Raw genomic sequence first — 22,727 nt, forward strand, 5'->3', positions numbered from 1 at the left:
GTAGAAAAGGGGTAGAGGGGTCACAGAGCTAGGAAAATGGTATAGGAGTCTCAGAGGTGGGGAGATTATTTTGAGAATTTTAAGAACAGAACTACCTAACTTGTATAGAAATTTATTCATGTATGCGACTACAGCGGCAAGAATGTTACTGCCCCCCAAATGGAAAAGAGACAGAAGTCCCAGCAAAGGAAGAATGGATACAAAAACTTATGGAATACCCAGAAATGGCGAAATTGATCGGAGGAATAGGAAATAAAGTTAACCAACTTTTTATAAAAGAATGGAAATGGTTTATTGAATATTTACAGATAAATTGTAAACAAATAAGAACATTGGCAGGATTATTGTAATAACCTGCAGTTTCCTAAGAGTATATATTTAAGGTAGATGAGTAAACGAGCAAATTAAGTTAATTTGGAAATGCAGAAGATATTAAAAATAAATTTAAGGAACCGCAGAAAGAGGGGGAAGGAAGTCAACCCAGTGAGGGTTTGTCAAGCGTGCCTTCCTCTTAGCACGTTTCTCCCTCTAGTCCTGAGTTCGAGTATCTTCAAAGCCCAGGACACCTTTGGCAAAGGCTGTTCTCCAACTGGAGCGCTCGCAGGCCAGTGTTTCCCAGTTGTCGGTGTTTATACTACATTTTTAAAGATTTTCCTTGAGAGAGTCTTTGAACCTCTCTTGTTGACCACAAACATTACGCTTTCCATTTTTAAGTTCGGAATAGAGTACTTGCTTTGGAAGACGATCATCAGGCATCCGCACAACATGACCAGTCCAACAAAGTTGATGTTGAGGAATCATCGCTTTGACACGGGTTATCTTTGCTTTTTCCAGTAAACTGGTATTAGTTCTTGGGTCTTCCCAAGTGATGTGTATATTTTTTCGGAGAAACCGTTGATGGAATCTTTTGAGGAATTGGAGACGGTGTTTATAAGTGGACCAGTACAATGGCTTTGTAAGCAAGCATTTGGGTTTCCAGGGCCCAGAAATGAACCAGCGGCCAGTGCAATGGGGCCAGAATTGGTCTCCTGTGATAATATAGCCCTGACCCTTACCCAATCCTGCAAATCTGCGAAAGCTTGTTGTTGAGGTGGCTGTGCCCGGCCTGGGTTGCGTGGTCCCCCTGGCGCCCCAGCTGCCCGCCGGCCACGTCCTCGTCCTCCTCTCCGCCGGTCCTCCGAGACGTCACTCTGCACGTGGCTCTGATGCCGCCCAGCGGGTCGTAGCGAGAGCTGGTGGATGATGGGCGGAGGAACCTCTCCCGGATGAGGTAGCCGAGTCTTGTCGCCGCCACGAAGCCGTCCGGCATTGGCACGATCCTGGTCACCCTGGCGTGCACAAGCTGGACGGCTAACAGGGCCCCTGGTGGCACAAAGAAACATACTGTGAAATGACCCCCATGCATAGAAAGTCTGCCTCATCTCAAGTTAGCTCAGTACTGCCTACCTAGGGTTTCTCGAACTCGGGTCCCTGGCCGTTTCCAGACCGCAATTCCCATCACCCCGCAATTCCCATTCATTTATTCTGCGAACCGCCTTGAGACCCCTGCGTATAGGGCAGTATATACCGTATTTTTCGCTCTATAAGATGCACCAGACCACAAGACGCACCTAGTTTTTAGTGGAGGAAAACAAGAAAAAAAATATTCTGAATCTCAGATGCCAGAACAGCAAGAGGGATCGCTGTGCAGCGAAAGCAACAATCCCTCTTGCTGTTCTGGCTTCTGGGATAGCTGCGCAGCCTGCATTTGCTCCATAAGACGCACACACATTTCCCCTTATTTTTTAGGAGGGAAAAAGTGAGCCTTATAGAGCAAAAAATACGGTAAATTCAATTAGTAGTAGTAGTAGTAGTAATAATAATAATACTGTCATACCTCAGATTAGAGAGGTTACGTGTTTTCGCACCGAAACCTGGAAGTACTGGAATGGGTTACTTCCAGGTTTCGGCACTCATGCATGCGCAGAAACACTAAATAGTGCTTTGCGCATATGCAGAAACGCGAAATTGCACAGATGTGGCACTGCGAGTTGCGGACGCGCATCCCGCACGGATCACGTTCGCAACCCGAGCGTCCACTGTATCCCCAACCACTGGTCCTGCTGGCTATTGTAGTCCAAAGACAGCTGGAGACTCAACGGGGGAAGGCACCGTTGCAAGCAGTTCAAAGATGGCCGGGGGGCTCGCTCACCGCACGAGACGTCCCACACCGTCACACACTGATCGAGGGAGGCAGTGAAGAGCAGCTGGTCATCCGTCGAGAAGCAGGCACAGAGCACGCCTTGCACGAAGGAATCTTCCTGGGAACGAGGAACAGACATGGCAAAGGCGTTTTGAGAGAGAGTAGAATGTGTGCTTTTATTTCAAATGCATCTCTGGGTTATTTGTGGGGCATAGGAATTCGTACATTTTCTCTCTCCAAAATAAAAATGTAGTCCGGCCCCCCACAAGGTCTGAGGGACAGCGGAGCGGCCCGCTGTTGAAAAAGGTTGCTGACCCCTGATTAGGCGATGGCCATTCTTGGGAAGGGAGAGCTGGACCATAAAGAAAGCTGATCGCCAAAGAATGGATGCTTTTGAATTCTGGTGCTGGAGGAGACTCTGGAGAGTCCCATGGACTGCAAGAAGATCAAACCTCTCCATTCTGAAGGAAATCAGCCCTGAATGCTCACTGGAAGGACAGATCGTGAAGCTGAGGCTCCAAGACTTTGGCCACCTCAGGAGAAGAGAAGACTCCCGGGAAAAGACCCTGATGTTGGGAAAGATGGAGGGCACGAGGAGAAGGGGACGACAGAGGAGGAGATGGCTGGACAGTGTTCTTGAAGCGACCAGCATGAGTTTGACCAAACTGCGGGAGGCAGTGGAAGACAGGAGGGCCTGGCGTGCTCTGGTCCAGGGGGTCACGAAGAGGCGGACACAACTAAACGACTCAACAACAACAACATTCTTGGGACGGCGCAGGGCGGGATCCGGAGGGGAGACACACCTTTTGGAAAGACATCCGATGCTCCCAGCGGCACCGATCCACATCCCAGAGGCACTGCAGAGAGTCGGCCGCCCCGCTGAGCGCCCAGGCCTCCCCGTGGCTGGTCTGCAAGCAGGTGACGCCGCTGCTTCCATGGGCTTCCAGGGCAAACACCTGGCCCCGGGGGCAGTGGTAGAGGAACAGCTGCCCGGTGGTCATGCCGTAGAGTACCCGGTAGCCGCCCAGCAGGGCCACGCAGGAGATGTCGGCGCCCGGGATCTGGGTGTAGAAGGAGAAGGCCGGCTGGTCGATTAGGGGCCCCGGATCCCCCCGACCCACGTCCAAGACCTGCACCAGATCCTCGCAAGCCACGGCCACTTGCTCCTCGCTCTGGGCCAAGGCCAGGGCGCAGACGGGCTTCCGGTTCTCTGCCGGAGGGATGCACCCAACGTCCTGTGGAAAGTCTAAGGGGAAGACCAGCACTGTCCCGGACGCCAGCCCCACAAAGGCCAGGTTTCTCTGGGGGGCCACTTCCAGGCACCGCACGGTGGCCGAGGTGTCCAGCGTCTCGCGCTCCTCTCCTGTGGGGGCACAGGTGGGTTTTTTAATTTAAAAAATATTTTACAGTCATACCTCGGGTTTCAGACATTTCAGGTTGCATTTCTTTCAGGTTAAAGGTAAAGGTAAAGGGACCCCTGAGCATTAGGTCCAGTCATGGCCAACTCTGGGGTTGCGGCGCTCATCTCGCTTTATTGGCCAAGGGAGCCGGGTCATGTGGCCAGCAGGACTGAGCCGCTTCTGGAGAACCAGAGCAGCGCACGGAAACACCGTTTACCTTCCCGCCGGAGCGGTGCCTATTGATCTACTTTGATGTGCTTTCGAACTGCTGGGTTGGCAGGAGCAGGGACCGAGCAACGGGAGCTCACCCCGTCGTGGGGATTTGAACCGCCGACCTTCTGATCGGCAAGTCCTAGGCTCAGTGGTTTAACCCACAGCGCCACCTGCATCTGGAATGGGTTACTTCCTGGTTTCGGTGGTCGCGCATACGCAAAAGCACTAAATTGCACTTTGCACATGCATAGAAGCACCGAATCGCAACCCATGTGTGTGCAGAAGTGCTGCTGTGGGTTGCGAACGAGCATCCCGCACAGATCATATTCGCAAACCGAGTGTCCACTGTATTTTATAATTTTTCCAAAAACAACGAAAAATAAAAACATCAATACATATTCAAACACAGAAAAAGCAGAGTTGACTCCCCCCCCCCCCCAATTCCCTTTCTTGGTTCCATTGTTTATCATCATACCGCATGTCCATTTTAAATTAAGCTTACTTCTTGCCCAGTCATAATGTCTTTACAAGTATTTCAAAATCCTGCTAATGTATTAACCTGTGTACCTTAAAAGGTAAAGGGACCCCTGAGCATTAGGTCCAGTCGTGGCCGGCTCTGGGGTTGCGGCGCTCATCTCGCTTTATTGGCCAAGGGAGCCGGTGTACAGCTTCCGGGTCATGTGGCCAGCAGGACTAAGCCGCTTCTGGCGAACCAGAGCAGCGCACGGAAACGCCGTTTACCTTCCCGTCGGAGCAGTACCTATTTATCTACTTGCACTTTTGACGTGCTTTGGAACTGCTAGGTTGGCAGGAGCAGGGACCGAGCAACGGGAGCTCACCCCATCATTGCGGGGATTCGAACCGCCAACCTTCTGATCGGCAAGTCCTAGGCTCTGTGGTTTAACCCACAGCCCCACCCGTGTCCCTCTGTGTACCTTGCTTCTGTGTATATACAATAAAGTCCTTCCATTCTTCTTTACATTCATCATCTCTTTCCCTTAATTTCAAAGTCAATTCTGCCATTTCAGCATACAGTATACCGGAATGCTGGAAATACCGTGTCAAGAAAGACATTGATAAAAATCATATACGAAATAAATAAATAAACTCACCTTCTTCCACGTCCCAAAGGACCAGCTCGCAGCTCTCGAGGGACCGGGGGAAGCAGACGTATTTTCCGCCGCCAGAGAGCCCCACGCACTTCGAGCTGGCCATGCAAGGCGGCAAGGGTTTGCACCCGGGGTCGTCGCCGGGGTCCCAGACCCGGAGGTAAGGTGCGTGGGGAGAGGCGGACACCAGCAGGGAGCCGCAGAGGGTCAGGTGGGTGGCGGGTGGTCCTTGGTCCCCCCAGACATCCCTCAGCCAGCCCTCCTGGCCCAGACGCCACACCTGGGGAGAAGAGCGAGCGCTACAGTCAAACCTCGGTTCTCAAACGGCTCCGTTTTGGAACGTTTCGGCTCCCGGAAACCTGGAAGTAAATTCTCCTGAGATTAAGAGTCTCTGGTTTGTTGCGTTCTGAGGCCAAAGGAAAGGATTGGACCCTGATTAAAATAAGACACGAGGCTTTGACCAGCAAGGTTCTCGGAGAAAGTGGATCCACCACACCCCTCACCAGGACATTTTATTAGCAAAAGAATCCTTTACACGGTGTTCATAAGAACCAATCAGATTTCCTCTGAGCATTCAAACAAACCTCAGGTGGGGACAAAGTTAAACTATAAACACTAGTTAGGCATACATACTCTGGAGTAAATGAATGAAAACTACAAAGGAGGAATACAGCAACAATCAGTACACATGATGGCCAGGAGGACAGTGACCATTATCACCTTAATGTGAAACCTGTTTCCTGGCCCTAAGATTAACATCCTAAGATTAACAATTAGAAAAGCTACAGCAAAGAAACTGCCCATAGGCTTTAGATGACCCAGGACGCCTGCCTGTCAAAGTGTGTACGTGACTTGTGAAGAAGAGGGGAATGGGCAGTAGAGGCAAAAGGGCATGAATATAGATTTAATCAGAAATTATCGTCAATATATCAAACCCAGTCAACACAATGCGTTCATCGTGGACACAATGGCCTGATGTATATTATAATTCCTCATGGTAATCCCATCTGATCCCTACACTGGTTTACTAAAGATGAAGAAGTTAAATCAGTAATGATAGACTGGGCAGGAGATTTTGGCTGTAGTACACAGTTTTCATCATGGGAAAAGTTACGGAGAGAGGACTTGAAGTTTACAACCTGCTGTTCGTTGAAAGAAAATTATATGAAAATGATGTGCTGCTAGTATTAGACACCTAGTGAAATTGCGAAGTTGTACAGTGGTACCTCGGGTTAAGTACTTAATTCGTTCCGGAGGTCTGTTCTTAACCTGAAACTGTTCTTAACCAGAGGTACCACTTTAGCTAATGGGGCCTCCCGCTGCTGCCACCGCCACGCGATTTCTGTTCTCATCTTGAAGCAAAGTTCTTAACCCGAGGTACTATTTCTGGGATAGCGGAGTCTGTAACCTGAAGCATCTGTAACCCGAGGTACAATACCACTGTATAGAAGCCGTTCAAATGTGTGCTGGAAATGTAAAAGGAAAGAGGGCATATTTTATCATATGATACAGTGATACCTCGGTTTTCGACCATCTCCGTTGACAAATGTTTCAGTTTTCGAACGCCGTAAACCCAGAAGTAAACGCTTCCATTATTGATTGTGCCTCGGAAGTCAAACGCCTTCTGCGAGTCTCTTCGTCTAGCGTTTTTTTCGTCTTGCGAAGCAACCCTATTAGCGGCTTAGCGGATTAGTGCTATTAGCGGCTTAGCGGCTATTAGCAGCTTAGCAGCAAAGCAGCAAAGTGGCTAAGCGGCTATTAGTGGCTTAGCGGCTTAGAAAAAGGGGGGGAGCGAAAAAAAATCGCAAGACTCACAAGACGTTTTCATCTTGCGAAGCAAGCCCATAGGGAAATTCGTCTTGCGAAGCGCCTCGAAAAACGGAAAACCCTTTCGTCTAGTGGGTTTTTCGTCTTGCGAGGCATTCGTCTTGCGGGGCACCACTGTATATGTTATTTTTCTCAATTTCTCTATTAAATTTGCAGACCGCCCTTTGCACCTCGGTTTCCAAATGTTTTGGAACTTGGATTTCGTAGGGCTTACTTTGTGGGTTCACGATTGCCACATTGCCACTGCCCCGGGCTAGAAGGCTGGTCCTTCTGCCTCTTAAAATCATAGAATCGTAGAGTTGGAAAGGGGCCCCCCGTGGTCATTTAGTGCAACCCCCTGCATGCAATGCAGGGATCTTGGCTAAAGCACCCCTGACATATGGCCACCCAACCTCTGCTTAAAAACCTCCAGAGAAGGGGGGCCTTACCCAGATGCACTCGCTCCGAGAGCTCGTGAACACGGTGGTGTTGTCGGCAGCGATGGCAGCCGCACAGACTTCCTCATTGTGCAGCAAATCGGAGTTCAGGACTTGGTGGAAGCCTGTCGGGTCGGGCCGGAAGAGTTGCACGCGGCGCCCAAAGCCTGGAAGGCAAGCCAGAGCTTGGTTTGAACGAGGGTTTGGCCTTCCTTGGGAAGCAAGGCTCTGGTCAGGGGGGAAGCGCTAGAAGGGACAAGAGTGCTTCTGAGCACGTGCAAAAGGCTCCTCGCAGGCAGGTGGTTCCTAACATTACCCAGTCCCTGCTCTTGCTCCGTGAGCGACCAACAAGAATAAGGTCCCAGCACTCAGTTATTTCCGCATTGATTTCCACTTTTTTCTTTTCCCCTCCCTTTTAAAAATAAATCTTTATTGGTTTAAAATACAAACATACAACGAAGGGAAGTATAACAAAGTTAAATACAAAAAGAAAAGAACATCACAACGTAAAATCAAGAAAAAAATTTGAAAAGACAAAAAAAGGAAAAAAGAAATGAAAAAAAGAACAAAAAATTTATTAAACATCATGTCCATCAAATAAAATTTTATTTGATGGGCAATTTGCACTTTTTCATGGAGAGTGGCCGTGAAAATTCGTCACTACTTTAACACAAATTTCCCCTCATTCGTCTTTCATTTTGCCTCATTTTTTCAAGGTCGTTCCCCCTCCCTGCAGAATGCCTTTGAGCAGGTTATCTGCATTTTTACGCACACTCCACCTCAGTCCGTGCCTTTGCACGCGAGGGGGGCACCGCAACGCAAGATTCGGAAAAGGGTGAATCTTGCAGTCCGTTTCTTTGTGGGGAAAGCGAGGATTGGGAAGCGTGGCGTACATTTGAAGGTGTGCCAAATGTCGGGGTCCTGCTCCTATATCCCGAAAAACAGCCCGCTGCCTGAGGAGGCAGGATCTCAGGGAGACAAACCTGCGGCGAGAAGAGACTCGTCTTCCGAGAGCACCACGAAGCAGATCTTCTCTGGGAGCTTTTCCAGGAGGCTATTTCCCTCCGAGGAGACCTGTGGGGAGTGTGGCAGGAATTTATGTAGAGGTTGGGGGCGTTGCCCCTCCAGCAGATCTCATGCACATGCAGTCCACTACCAAAACCAGCACCATCACTTTTGTGATTTGTCCTCACAAAACACTTCATTGCAGTTTCTTCCTGTCTATTCAAAGGGCCTTTGCTGCACAATGTCAGAATTCACTGATCAATGTATCTCTGTACTGGTTCACTGGGGAAACTTCAGAAATTCCTCTAGACCTGAGAGCTCAGCTCCTCAGCAGCCCCTCGGCCTGAGGGATAATCCCTGGCCTCCTGAGACCTGAGGGCCAGACAGGCAGCTATGCCAGAAAGAACAAGCCCAGATGAAGACAAAAGGGTGGGATGAACTGGGCTGGGAAACAGGGAAATATAAATATCTCTTTTGTTCCACTTGATGGGTGTTTGGTGGAGGGCAAGGGGAGCCATGGGGCAGGGTCCAGGATGCTCAGATTACGGCCACCAGACCTCCCCTTTCATGATGTATGAGTGATGTAGTTTGGGGGGTGTAAGATGGGAATTAGCAGCCAATAAAAGTTTGGGTTCTCTTTTGTTCGGGGCTTCCATCTTGTTCCACCTGGTAGCAGGTGGGAGTCCTGTCACGACAGTTTTCAGTCAAGACCAAGCAAGAGGAAAACAGCCTCAGAGCAGCAGGCTTGGGGTCCCTCCAGCCCCCTAACATGCATTCACTGGCTGATGCTGCCAGCCAGTGCAGACGAATACCCTTGATCAGGATGGGCCAATTGCCCTGAAAAAAATAGATAGAAGGGAATATGCATTCCTTTATATGGGAAAGCACTGTCTTGGTTTTGGAACACTTTGGTTTTGGAACGGAATTTCCGGAACGGATTAAGTTTGAGAACTAAGGTACCACTGTAGTTTTCCACATTAATGAGGATCAGTACATACCAGATTAAAAGAAATGCAGCTATTTTTATGGACACTCATCAATATTTACATTGATGTATCCCTATATACCAGATTAAAACAAATCTGTCTGCTTTTATTGTTATCAAAAGATAAGCAAATGTTCATAAGTTTGAGAAACCAAGATGCCACTATATGTGAATTGGAATCAATTTTTAAATCAATTGAGATTCCCTGCGGATCCTCCTTTCTGTGCTCAGCGCCACTGGGGCGGGAAATAGGGAAATTCTGGGTTCAAGAACCAAGGTGCCACTGCAATCAGAATTTTATTATTTGTAATCCATTCCAAACTGTTGTCTTATGGAATCTCTCCTTCCGATATACTTAATTTAGATCTAATTACAGCTAAAAAGGTCATCAAACAAAGATTGGAGGAGGTTGATTTGCAACAAAATCAGGGCATTACATCTATGTCCCAGATACCTCGATATCTGTCTACCTTATCAGCTGCATCGCATAGATTCGCATTTGTTAGAGCCAGATTTAATGTGTTCCCCTCAAATGTGCTGAGCAATAGATTTTCTAACGGTAAAACCTCTGTTTTATGCGCATGTGACAACAAATCAATAGAATCCCTTTATCATATCTTGTTTAATTGCCCCTTATATATTGTTCCCCGATCAAGGATTCTGAGTTCAATCATTTTGGAAACTGTTGCTAAACCACCTGAATTACATCTAGCCTATCTACTCCAGGACACTGACTCTTATAGAACATTACAGGTTGCCAGATTCCTGATTTCAGTTCTTTCATATAAAAGACTTCATGGAATGCTGCATGACTATTAAAAATCCAGTAAACTCTATGCACCATCTTTATCTTCAAGGCCATAATACGGTACATCTTGAGATTGTAAGTAATGTGAAGGAGATTATGTGTTGAAATATTTTAGTTGATATTTTAGAATGTAAAATGCTATTTTATTTATTGATTTGTTTTACCTTGTGGGCTTATAGCCGAATAAAGTATTATCTATCTATCTCTATCTCTATCTCTATCTCTATCTCTATCTCTATCTCTATCTCTATCTCTATCTCTATCTCTATCTATATCTATATCTATTCTATCTATTCTATCTATCTTATTATTTGTGGTTTTATTATTTGCCCCCCAAATCTGGCTGCGTTTCCCCGGTCCCTCTGCCCACAACCCCTGCCCCAGAGCGGGCACCATCAGGAGGGAGCCCCCGCTGAACCCGAACACCATCCTGCCCATTTTCCGGAGCAAAGTGCCGCAGGTGGGGGCTGCAGCCTCTTGCAGCAGCCCCCCCAGCTGCTGCCTGGAGAGGAGCTGCCCGCTGAGACTGTCCCACAGGCGGACGCAGCCCCCCGACACCGTCGCCACCACCAGCCGCGGCACGAAGATGGCAGTGCACAACCAGCCGCCCGGGGGCTCGGCCAAGATCCGGAAAGCGGGGGCCACTGCGCCCAGGTGCCAGGCCTCCACCTGCGGGAAAGAGGGAGGGTCTGCTGAGACTCTCTTGGTGGGCAAAACACAGGGCATTTCCCATTGTGCAACACGGTGGAATTGCAGAATAAACTGTCACAGGAACCCCCCCCCAATCATTCAGTTTGTACAAACTTCACACACACTACATACACTACGCTTCTGTTATAAATTCATAGAAAATCAACCATACATCGGATCTGCACCGTTCCACTTTTATTTTACTCCATGAAGGAAGGACTACAAAATGGGGAAGGTTTGATACAGGGCAGCCATAATCCCTTCACCATCCCAGCACATCCACAGGAGCCCTGCCCAGTTGCCATGCCAACCCTGATGGTCCCAGACAGAAGACCATCAAGATCACAAAGAACTTGCATATGGGAGTGGATTCAGCATGGACTGGAACAAAGGACAATAATCAGCTCTTCCCTCTGGGGGCAGGAAACTGCAAACTCCCCTCTGTCACCTGGAAAGTACTCATGGGGAGGGGGAAAGGGGGAACCAGCCAGGTGACAGGACACTCAGGTTGCCACCACAACTCCTCCCTCAACCCCTCCTTTCTGTCATGTATGTATCTGAGGGGTGGTCTTAGGTTACACCCCTTCTGTGATGTATGTATGATGTTTCTGGGGGTGGTCTTGATCTACAAGGTGGCAATTTCAAAAGTCTTTATAAGGCCTTGCATGCCGTTTTTCTGGGTCCCTCCTCTCTCCTGCAAATGAGGGGAGCACTCTATTGCAACAGTTCAATGAAGGCCAAGCCTACAGGCTGCTGTTTTGCTTCAAGTTATCCTGGTTGGTGTCTTTGTTTTTGTCCAAGGGAGCCCTCGGATTTTTCCGTTAACAATCCGGACTCTCCAAGTGCCCCTGTTTTCTAGGGACAGTTCAGGATGAACCGTCCCGTTATAATGCCAGTCTACACACCTCTGAGCCAGACACCCAGTACACCATTTGGTGTTTGTCGTCCACACTGAGTTGGCACCATTCCTGATCTCCCGCAGGGACGGCGGGCACAATGGCTACCTCCCTGCCGGACTCCAGGCTCCAGAGTCGCAGGGTTCGATCCTGGGAGACCGAAATAGCGCGGGTACCCCTGGCGAAGACCCTCAGGCACCTCACTTCGGCTGCAAGGAATCGGGGGGAGATCTATAATTATTATTAACAATAATAATAAAGCCAGAGAGTTGTTTATTTCCTTGACATCTGATGGGAGAGGGTGCCACCACCGAGAAGGCCCTCTGCCTGGTTTCCTGTAATTTTGCTTCTTGCAGGGAGGGAACCGCCAGAAGGTCCTTGGGAGATGGACCTCAGTGCGCCCCGGTTAAAATTCACCGTTAATCGCAGCTGCCTGGCACTGCCCACCCTCTGCAAGCAAGAGGCGGCCTGGCAAAAAGACCCTTCCCTTCTGATTCTCACCCGAGTGGCCGAGGAGGACGTGGAGCACCGAGAAATCTTCCGTGTCCCACACGATGATGGAGCCGTCCGAGGAGCCAGCCAAGAGCATCCTGTGGTCAGGGCTGGCTTCCAGAACGGAGGTCCCTGCAAATTGTGGGGGCAGGTCAGAGGGGCAGCTCTGGCGTGGGTCAGCTAGCCCACCAGGCTGTGGGTCCAGCGGTCTGGGCTGGCGGAGAAAAGGGGGGGTTAACCTGCGGAACTCTCTGCCACAGGAGGTAGGGGTGGGCAGTGAAATTCATGGAGGAGAGCAGGAAGCTGGGCTTAGACCATGCCTTCCCAAACTCAGGTCTCCGGCTATTTTCAAACTACAGTTCCCATTGTCCCTGACCTCTGGTCCTGCGAGCTAGGGAGGGTGGGAGCTGTAGTCCCACAACAGATTCAAAGTTTGGGGAGCTGTGGCTTCGGATGACCCAGCCGCCGCTGCCCGCCAGGGCTCTCCTGATATCGTGGGGGTCACCCGCGCGAATCCTGACACCCACCTTTGGGGAATCCTAGCAGCGTCTTCTGCAGAGGCCCGTCCGGTGGGTCAAGGAAGCCAGCAAGAGGGACAAGGGACGGGTGGGGCCGCGATCCAAGCCAGCTCTTGCACTGCTGGCAAAGACCCGCAATCAGGCCGCCCGGGTACGAGGGCACCAGTGACTCCAACCGTGCCAGCATCTCTGTGTAGACCACGTTTGGTTCTGGAGGGGTGAGGAGACAGGGGAGGGTCACACACACAGCGTTTATTTCGTTATTGCATTTGGACCTTGATAACAGAGAAATCTGAGGGATCCCTTGGACGAAGAAACAAGGACACCAGCCAGGAATCCCAGAGCAAAACAGCAGCCAGTCGGCTTGGTCTTGATTGAAGACTGTTGCGACAGGACTCCCACCTGCCACCAGGTGGAACAAGATGGAAGCCCCAAACAAAAGAGAATCCAAACTTTTATTGGCTGCTAATCCCCATCTTACACGCCCCAAAAACTACATCATGGTTACATCATGAAAGGGGAGGTCTGGTGGCCATAATCTGAGCATCCTGGACCCTGCCCCATGGTTCCCCTTGCCCTCCACCAAACACCCATCAAGTGTAACAAAAGAGATATTTCCATTTCCCTGTTTCCCAGCCCAGTTCATCCCACCCTTTTGTCTTCATCTGGGCTTGTTATTTCTGGAATGGCTACCTGTCTGGCACTCAGGTATCAGGAGACCAGGGATTATCCCTCAGGCAGAGGGGCTGCTGAGGAGCTGAGCTCACAGGTCTATATGAATTTCTGAAGTTTTCTAGTGAGCCAGTACAGAGATACATTGATCAGTGAATTCTTACATTTGGTATCGTGCAGCAGAGGCCCTTTGAACAGATAGGAAGAAACTGTGATGAAGTGTTTTGTGGGGACAAGTCACAAAAGTCACAAAAGTCATGGTGCTGGTTTTGGTAGTGGGCTGCATGTGCGTGATATCTGCTGAAAGGGCAACCCCCCCCCCCAAACCTATACATAAATTCCTGCAACAACACACATGGCATTTATTTCGTTATTGCATTTGCACCCAAAACGCCTCTTCTTCTGAGCAGCTCAACTCAGGCTCCCTGGTTCTCGCCCTCCCCGTTTTATCTGCGCAACAACAACCCTACAGAGTAGGCTTAGCCAAAAGGAAGGGATTTGTCTTCAAAGGTCAGGAAAGTGGAGATTGTTTAAGAGCAACAGACCCACCTAAACGGCCCTCAGCATCGTCCACACTGGGATCCAGGAGCAGGAGGATGCAATCCCGTACCAAACGCAGCTCCGGGCAGAAGACGTGAGTCAGGCACAGGGCAAAGTCTGCGGCCAGGATCCTCACGCCAGAGGAAGCAATCCTGCAGGAAATCCAGGCCATGTTCCCTGTCGGAGAGAGAAGGAAAGCACGTTTCCTCCAACGTTTCTCCCCTGAAAAGAGGGACATCCTATTTCCATCCCCTCCAACGTTTCTCCCCTGAAAAGAGGGACGTCCTATTCCATCCCCTCCAACGTTTCTCCCCTGAAAAGAGGGACGTCCTATTCCATCCCCTCCAACGTTTCTCCCCTGAAAATAGGGACGTCCTATTCCATCCCCTCCAATGTTTCTCCCCTGAAAATAGGGACGTCCTATTCCATCCCCTCCAACGTTTCTCCCCTGAAAAGAGGGACGTCCTATTCCATCCCCTCCAACGTTTCTCCCCTGAAAATAGGGACGTCCTATTCCATCCCCTCCAATGTTTCTCCCCTGAAAAAAGGGACGTCCTGTTCTATTCCCTACAACGTTTCTCCCCTGAAAAGAGGGACGTCCTATTCCATCCCCTCCAACTTTTTTTCCCCGTGAAAACAGGGACGTCCTATTCCATCCCCTCCAACGTTTCTCCCCTGAAAATAGGGACGTCCTATTCCATCCCCTCCAACGTTTCTCCCCTGAAAATAGGGACGTCCTATTCCATCCCCTCCAACTTTTCTCCCATGGAAAAGAGGGGCAACGAAGGCGCAGGAGCTCTTTCCGCTCACCCAGTACGTCTCGGCGCAGCTCCTCCATCCGCCCCCCGTGGAGCAAGTGGAACGGCTGTTCGCTCAGCTTCCTCTGGTTGGGAAGATGGCTGGAGAACCACAATGGCTGCGGCGTCACCTGGGTGAGAGGGAACGAAGACGAGGGTTTTTTAAAGAATAAAAAATAAGGAAATTATGAAACGAAATGAAAAATGAAGAATAAAAAATAATGAAATGAAATGAAAAAATAAAGAATAAAAAATAATGAAATGAAAAAATAAAGCATAGAAATAATGAAATGAAAAAATAAAGTATAAATAAGAATGAATTGAAATGAAAAAATAAATTAAAAAGAATGAAATGAAATGAAAAAAGAAAGAATAAAAAAGAATGAAATGAAAAATAAAGAATAAAAATAATGAAATGAAAAAAGAAAGAATAAAAAAGAATGAAATGAAATGAAAAATAAGAAATAAAAATAATGAAATGAAAAAATAAAAAATAAAAAATAATGAAATGAAAAGAAAAGAAAAATAAATAAAGAATGAAATGAAATGAAAAAATAAAGAATGAAAAAGAATGAAATGAAATGAAAAAATAAAGAATGAAAAAGAATGAAATGAAATGAAAAATAAGAAATAAAAATAATGAAATGAAAAAATAAAGAATAAAAAAGAATGAAATGAAAAGAAAAATAAATAAATAATGAAATGAAATGAAATGAAAAAATAAAGAATGAAAAATAATGAAATGAAAAATAAAGAATAAAAAGAATGAAATGAAAAAATAAAGAATGAAAAAGAATGAAATGAAATGAACCCCCCCCCTCGTCTGGCCAGCAAGGGAAAGCCCCCCCCCCCGGCACCCCACGCCCTGGTGTCTCCCCCTGCCAGCCCTCCTAACGCTTTCGGGGTCCCCAGAGCTTCACCTTCCTGTCAACGCTCACAGGCTTGGCGGAGGAGGGCAGCACGACGGGCTTCTTCGCCCCCCAACTCCAGGTCCCCCGGAAGAAATCGGCCAGAAGCAGGTGTCGCCGGACGCGGTCCTCCGGCTGAGACAGGTAGCGCTCCTCCACCGCCGCCGAAAACTCCCTGGGGAGAGGAAGGAGGAATGGTCAGGACAAGCTTCAGACGGGCAGTGGGTTTCGGGCTCTGGAGGCATCCCGAGCCCCACCTCACTATGCAATTCGGGGGGGCGAAGCCGGCACCGTCCGAGCTCTGCCCCCCAACCCCCTAAAAGTAAAACAAAGGGGCTAGTCTTCATGGACTGGTTTAAAGAAGGACGGAGGAATTTGGCCTGATACCCAGCCAGACCATTTGTCTGTCTAGCTATCACTTAACAACAGTTCTCTCTCTCTTGCCAATTAAGTTTCTTTTTATATATACTGTACTTTTCCGGGTATAAAACTAGGTTTTCTTATTTCAAAATTCAAAATTGTGGGTCATCTTATGGACGGATCCAATCTCCCCCCATTTTCTCAAATTGGAGTCTGCCAAAATAGCGGGCGTCTTATATACGGGGGCGTGTTATACACGGGAAAATACAGTATAAATTTGTTTTTTCCCGGTCAAAATTTTACAGCCGCACATGCAACCTACAACATAAGAACAAGATTCCAAAGAATAACCTGGACTTCCCCTCCCCTTTGTGGGTCGCTGTTGTCAATCATTTCCTCCCGCATCTTCTATGATAATCCAAAATCTTCTACCTCTCCACTGTGTCCAAAATTCGCCATTAAACTACTTCCGCATACCTGGGGGTGCCCAACGTGTCACCTGGAACATTCTGCATGTCAAGCAGGTGTTCTGCTGCGTTCAAAGCAGAAGCAGGACCCTCTTTCCGGACCCCGTGGCAGCCCCGAAAAGGAGGCGAGGAAGAGGGGTGGTCCCTGACCTGTGGAGGAAGCCCATCAGCACGAAGCCGTCAGTCCACTTCTCCTCCAGCTCCGGGTTCAAATCCCGGCGCAGGCGGGACCACAGCAAGGGCGGCAGGCGGAGGACCCCTTTGCCCGGCGGAGGGTGCGACCGGTACACCTCGGAAAAGACCTCGTTGTCCAGGGACAGGACATCCTTCATCTCTGCTTCGGAGAGGCCGTTCCTGTGCAAAAAAACAAAATAAAAGGTAGGATATCAGGCAGAGGAACTACCCGACACCAGCTTCACCTCCCTCCCAGGGCTGTTGTTTGTTGCTTAATCTATATAAGACCTGGAAGGTAGGAAATCAGGCAGAGGAACTACCTGACACCAGCTTCACTTACCTTCCAGGGTTGCCGTTTGTTTTTTAATATACCGTATTTTTCGCTCTATAAGACTCACTTTTCCCCTCCTAAAAAGTAAGGGGAAATGTGTCTTATGGAGCGAATGCAGGCTGCGCAGCTATCCCAGAAGCCAGAACAGCAAGAGGGATTGCTGCTTTCACTGCGCAGCGATTCCTCTTGCTGTTCTGGCTTCTGAGATTCAGAATTTTTTTTTCTTGTTTTCCTCCTCCAAAAACTAGGTGTGTCTTGTGGTCTGGTGCGTCTTATAGAGCGAAAAATACGATATATGAAAGTCTTGGTTTGGTTAAGAAAGAGGAAAGATATGAAGTTGTGTACGTTCCCTTATCAACCTTAATCAAATTTACACTAAAATATTAAGCACACATACGCAAGTCCTCACCGGGCGCAAGCGAGGTAGCCGAGGGCATTCGCCACCAACACAGAGCCATGCGCTTCCTCCATGCGCCCACAGAGGCGGTGCGCAGCCTCTGCGGCCGTGAGCGGGACAGCCAGGGCCGAAAGCGGGGCGTACGATGCCCACCGACGAGCCTCATTGAGGGCGAGGGACAGCGCCAGCGCCTGCCCGCCGTCAGAGAAACTTTGCCGGAAAAGCGCCCGCTGTTCTGGCTGGATGGTACGCCCTGCAGATGCCAAGCTCTCGGCCAGAGCCTTGCCAGCCTCGTCGGCAGAGAGAGGGGCCACCACGAAGGGGTCCCCGCTGAAAGCACCACCGCTGCCACCCTCGTCCCGGGCAGAGATGACCAGCTGCACCCCGGGAGGGCAGACCGCCGGCAGCCAGGCAGTGCCCAGACTCTCCGTGGCGTCAAGGATCAAGACCAGAGGCTGAGAGGCCTGGCGGGAGGCCAAGAGGAGTGCATGGTGGAAGCGCAGAAGAGGGTCACCGGTGCCCGGCAGGTACAGCCCCAGCGCCAGGCAAACCTGCTGGCAGAGGCTGGCAAGGAGGGCGTCGCGCCTGCAGCTGTCCTGCGATGCCCCCAGCAGCCGGAAAACCACCACCGCCTCGGGTCCCAGGGCCTGGCAAGCCGCCCCTCGCAGGTGGCACAGCAGGACGGTCTTGCCGCAGCCGGGTGGCCCGTGGACCACGAGGGGAGGGTGGCACCGTGGCAGGCTGTCCCTCAGGCGCTGGCAGAGGGAGTCCACCAGCTCTGGTCGCCAGCACGGGGTGTGGCAACACTCCCGGGCCAGGGTGGCATGGTGGCTGAGTTCCTGCAGCAGCCGCCCACTGCCAGGGTGCCCTTCCCGTGCCCGCAGGCCCCGGAGCACTTGGTAGTTGGCAATGGCCACAAACTGGTCGCACAGCTCCTTGAGGTGTTTGGGTTGCGGCTTCTGGCGAAGGGCGCCGGGGGCCGCAGCTCGGGGCACCCGGTGGACCCTGAGCAAACCAGGGCAGGCTCTGGCGACAGTGCCCTTCAGCTCCTCCAGCATCTGACGGGCATTTTCGTCCTCTTCCTCGCCCTCTTCCTCGCCCTCCTCATCCGGGGAGGTCTCGGTTTCTCGGAGGAAGACCACTGCGGCCCCTTCGTCCTCCGGCCCCGAGCCCAAGAAGCGTGCCTCGATTTCCCTCTGCGTATCTGGGAAAAAAGGGGGCGAGTCTGTGAGGAGGAGCGGCAGAAGGCATCCTCACAGAACTCTAGCCCAACGGTTGCCATTAATTTGATTTTAGAATGAATTTAAATTAATCCATTTTGATTTTAGGTAAACTGGGTTACTTTTATTGTTGTTAGCCACTCTGAGCCCGGGTTCGGCTGGGGAGGGCAGGATATAAATAAAATTTTAATATTTATTATTATTATACCCGACAAGTGTCCCGGTTTCCCCGGGACGGTCCTGGAATCACAAAAGCCCCATCGGCCCAAACAGAACGGGGAAAATAAGGAGAATATACCCTGAAAAGCAGGGTCCTCAAATTAATATTTGGAGTTCTTTCAATGAACTCTTGCAACATGTATTCTGGCGCTTAAACTGAAAACAGAAAGGAAAAGGGGCGATCACGGATTAAGGAGGAGACCGCTTGCTAAAAATGAAAAGAGAACCGTGTTGAGGATGAAGGAAGTCAATTGGAAGCGAAGAAGCGAAATATGCTATATTTATATATATATATATATATATATATTGCTGATTATTTGTTCTGCATAAGTTTCCGTACGTAGCTATGTTTTAGTTGTATTTCTTCTTTTTTTGTGTTTTCCTTTTGGTTGTGCGTTTGTAGTTCTATGTTTAGTTTTATGAGTGTGTGTACTGTGAAATTCAAAATAAAATTAAAGAACGGGTGGAATTACAAAATTTATTATTATTATTATTATTATTATTATTATTATTATTATTATTAAAAAGAGGTGCCATAACTCACTTGTTCTCTCTACCAAAACTGAGTTCCTGCTGAAAACAAATCCCTGTATATAATCTATGATTATGACTATTATTAAATATATTAGTAATCATGATAATAAAACAATGGATCAAATTAGAGGAGGGGAATTTCCTTGCAGAAACAGGCTGGCCACAGACACACACCTGATTTGTGGTAGCGCAGTCGCTGACACTGGCCAATCAACCCCTTCCTCTCCGCCTCCCGGGCTGCTGTGCGCAGGGCCAGGACCAAACTCTGCTCCTCGCCGTGGGGCAGGGGACATTGGAGGGCATACACCGGAGGGGCGGCGTTCTCGTCCTTCAGGTACCACTGGGTCAGCATCTGCGATGCCTGCGGCTCCTCCTGCCACAACTGGGATGCCAGGGCCTCGAATTCTTCCTCCCCGATGGTCGTGGGGGCCGGGCAGGGGCCATAGCGGCTCCCGAGGAGAGCCTGGGGGGCGAGAGAGGGGCAAAGAGGGTCCCGTCTAAGTCCAGCCTCCTGTCCTTATGGGCCACCAAGCCAGAGGCAAGAGCGACGGCCTGTTTTTGGCTCTCCGGCCTTTCTCTAAGGTAGACTGCGCCTGTCCAGGGAGGCTCCATTGAGGAACCCTAGGAAACTCGGAAGAGCCCTGTGGCAACAGCAGCTGGATCAGGCCCAAGAGGAGCCCATCTAAGTCCAGGTTCCTCCTCCCATTCTTGCTCTCCCTCTTTCTTGAAGGTAGACTGCTCCTATCCAAGGAGGCTCTGTGGAGGAATCCTAGGAAACTCAGAAGAGCCCTGCAGCTGCCAAAGAGGGGGTCTTCTAAGTCACAGCGGCCGACCAGAAGTCCGTTATGGGAATCCCCCCAGCAGGATTCGAACCCAGAGCCCTCTCTCCAGCGACCGGCTTTCACAACCTTCGCTGGCTCCGACCGCAGGGGGGGGCAGAGATTCTTGCGAGAAACCCCTTCCCCAGCCCCATAGCAGCCCCCCGACCCCCGGGGAGCCCTCCTTAAGGAGGAGACGCCGGCACTCACCACGAAACTGGGCCCCACCGAGAGCTCCTGGCAGCGCCGAATCTCGTCCAGAAAGAGGGGCTCTTGGCCAGCGCCTGTGACGTCACGGACGCCCCATCTCAAATCAATGACCTGGACCGGATTCGGGGGGGTGCGGGTGCGAATTAGTAAGTTTGGAGGCAGAGGAAGGAATCCCGCGCCATCACGCTACCCCCGCTTGGTGGGTCTTGAAAGACCCCTCCCGGGAGAACTATAGTTCCCATGATTCTCTTTTTTAAATTTTTATTGAGATTTAAGCTCACCCACCCACACCAATAAAACATCAAATCTTATTACATATATCCTACTTTATGCTCCATAGGGCTGTTGACTTCCTTCCTTCCCTTCCACCAGTTTTCCTACTCCCTTCTATAATTCACAGTTTCTTTGATTAAATATTACAACAGGACGTAAGATTTACTTCAATCCTGCCAAGGTTTTCATATTTCTACAGTTCTCACTTATATCAATCGAAAATTGACTCCATCCTTTTCGGTGCTTTGTCTCCTCCTGAACTCTAGCTACTGTTCTCGCATACAGATATAATCTTTGATCCATCTTTTTAATATCTTCTCCCAGCAAGAATTCTTCCGGCTTTTTGGGGAAGAAAGTTCCCAGGATTCTCAATGTGTTTCAAAGGTGCGCCAGAACGATGGATATTTTTTCCCCCGGTCCTGTGTTCGAAATACCGCTTCTGCTCAAAGAGGCGCGTTCAGCTGGCTCTGAGCTGAGATAGGGATGGGGTTTGTTTTTTTTTGAGGGGGGTCCTTACCTCGAACATCAAGCCGTGTTTCTGGCAAAAGGCCTGGACTTCGGGGTACGCCGCCTCCATCAGAGCCTCTCTTTCTGCCTCCATGTCTGTAACCGAAGAATCAGAGAAGGGGGGCTTTTGAGCTGCTAGCTTTCTGCTTGCGAGGGCCCCCCATTTACTTATTTCACTCAAAGGCAGCCTGTAGGGGTCAGATGGGATTACCATGAGGAATTATAGAATATACATCAAGCCATCGTGTCCACGATGAAGACATTAGGGGTATGTGTACCACTGTGTCCCCCCCCCGCCCCCCAGGGAAAAAAGGACTGCCTATTGTTAACCATTTCCTCCGGCATTAAAATAATAATAATCCAAACCCTTTTACATCCCCAAAAATAATGGTGATCCAAAAATTCACCATTAAACTACAAGTACTATCTCTCTCGCTCTCTCTCTCTCGTTTTGTCAGGCCCTGACCGACAGACACTCTAACCACTGCACTGCCCTGCCCTCTGAGCCACCTCCAATTTGGGGTTTTTTGTTTCGTTTTTGTTATTTGCAATATACACATTAAAGGTAAAGGTAAAGGTACCCCTGCCCGAACGGGCCAGTCTTGCCAGACTCTGGGGTTGTGCGCCCATCTCACTCAGGAGGCCAGGGGCCAGCGCTGTCCGGAGACACTTCCGGGTCACATGGCCAGCGTGACATCGCTGCTCTGGCGAGCCAGAGCCGCACACGGAAACGCCGTTTACCTTCCCGCTGGTAAGCGGTCCCTATTTATCTACTTGCACCCGGAGGTGCTTTCGAACTGCTAGGTTGGCAGGCGCTGGGACCGAGCAGCGGGAGCGCACCCCGCCGCAGGGATTCGAACCGCCGACCTTTCGATCGGCAAGCCCTAGGCGCTGAGGCTTTTACCCACAGCGCCACCCGCGTCCCAGAATATACACATTACGTACGTACAAAACAAAATACGATTCCACAAATATTAAAGGAACAAAACAAAAGAATTATGCATTGCTTTTAGCAACACATACCTTACAGTGAATTATGAACTGCAAAAATACGGGAAAACACAAAATTATAAATAGGGAAAAGAAAGAATAAAGAGGAAAAGAAAGAAGAAAGGAAGGAAATTAAAATTGGGTTGTCTCCGATTTGACCCCCCTGCTCAAACTCTCATCTCTCTGATGACCGTGCCAAATGCTGAGATGCTTTTGGCAAGATCCTGGCATGGCAATTTGGGGGGTGGACTAGATGACTGTTGGGTTGCCTCCCATCTCTGATCTTATGAGGCCCCAGGAAGCCCAGCCCTGCACCCCAGGGTCCAGGCCTCTTCCTGCCTGCCCCCCACCCTCTGCGGCACATCGGGGGGGGGGGCACCTGAAGGCGTTGAGCTCACAAAGACGCGCACGAGGTTGCAGGGCCGGCTACCCCCCTTTCCCCGGAGGAGGAGGTCCTGCTCCGGCGGAGAGAGGCTCATCCTGCCCGGCTGCCGAGTCGCTCTGCCTGCCCCAGTGCCAAGGAAGGTGCCTGGTCTTCCCTGGGGAGGCAGGTCACCATGGCAACGCAGAGGCAGGTGGGGAAGAGTCCCTCCCCAGGGCATCTTCCGGTGAGGAACACCTGAGGCATCCTCTGGGAGGAGAGATGGAGAAGGCTTGCGGTGGCAGCGGCGGCAGGATCAGGCCCAAGGGGGTTGGGCAGACACCCCCCCCAAAGAATAAGACGCCCCCCTCCAACAAGATCCAGTGCCGGATTTACGTATAAGCTGAA

The 22,727-nt window shown here is 50.0% G+C and overlaps 1 protein-coding gene across 1 annotated transcript; it reads right to left on the bottom strand.

Annotated features, from left to right (window-relative positions):
- Positions 1-947: 947 nt before the first annotated feature.
- Positions 948-22,706, bottom strand: NWD1 (NACHT and WD repeat domain containing 1). The gene is made up of 19 exons (XM_083720097.1): positions 22,338-22,706; positions 20,979-21,064; positions 20,189-20,299; positions 19,335-19,623; positions 17,200-18,391; positions 16,436-16,639; positions 15,471-15,633; positions 14,564-14,681; positions 13,763-13,930; positions 12,551-12,751; positions 12,033-12,155; positions 11,541-11,740; positions 10,339-10,614; positions 8,131-8,221; positions 7,160-7,314; positions 4,908-5,184; positions 2,986-3,545; positions 2,192-2,300; positions 948-1,362 (listed from the first exon to the last, which is right to left on the bottom strand). Exons 1-19 carry the CDS (start codon positions 22,558-22,560, stop codon positions 1,052-1,054), a joined length of 4,857 nt encoding a protein of 1,618 aa, XP_083576223.1. The 5' UTR covers positions 22,561-22,706; the 3' UTR covers positions 948-1,051.
- Positions 22,707-22,727: the final 21 nt, after the last annotated feature.

Source organism: Podarcis gaigeae (assembly GCF_964106915.1).
Source record: "Podarcis gaigeae genome assembly, chromosome: 18".
Taxonomy (NCBI): domain Eukaryota; kingdom Metazoa; phylum Chordata; class Lepidosauria; order Squamata; family Lacertidae; genus Podarcis; species Podarcis gaigeae.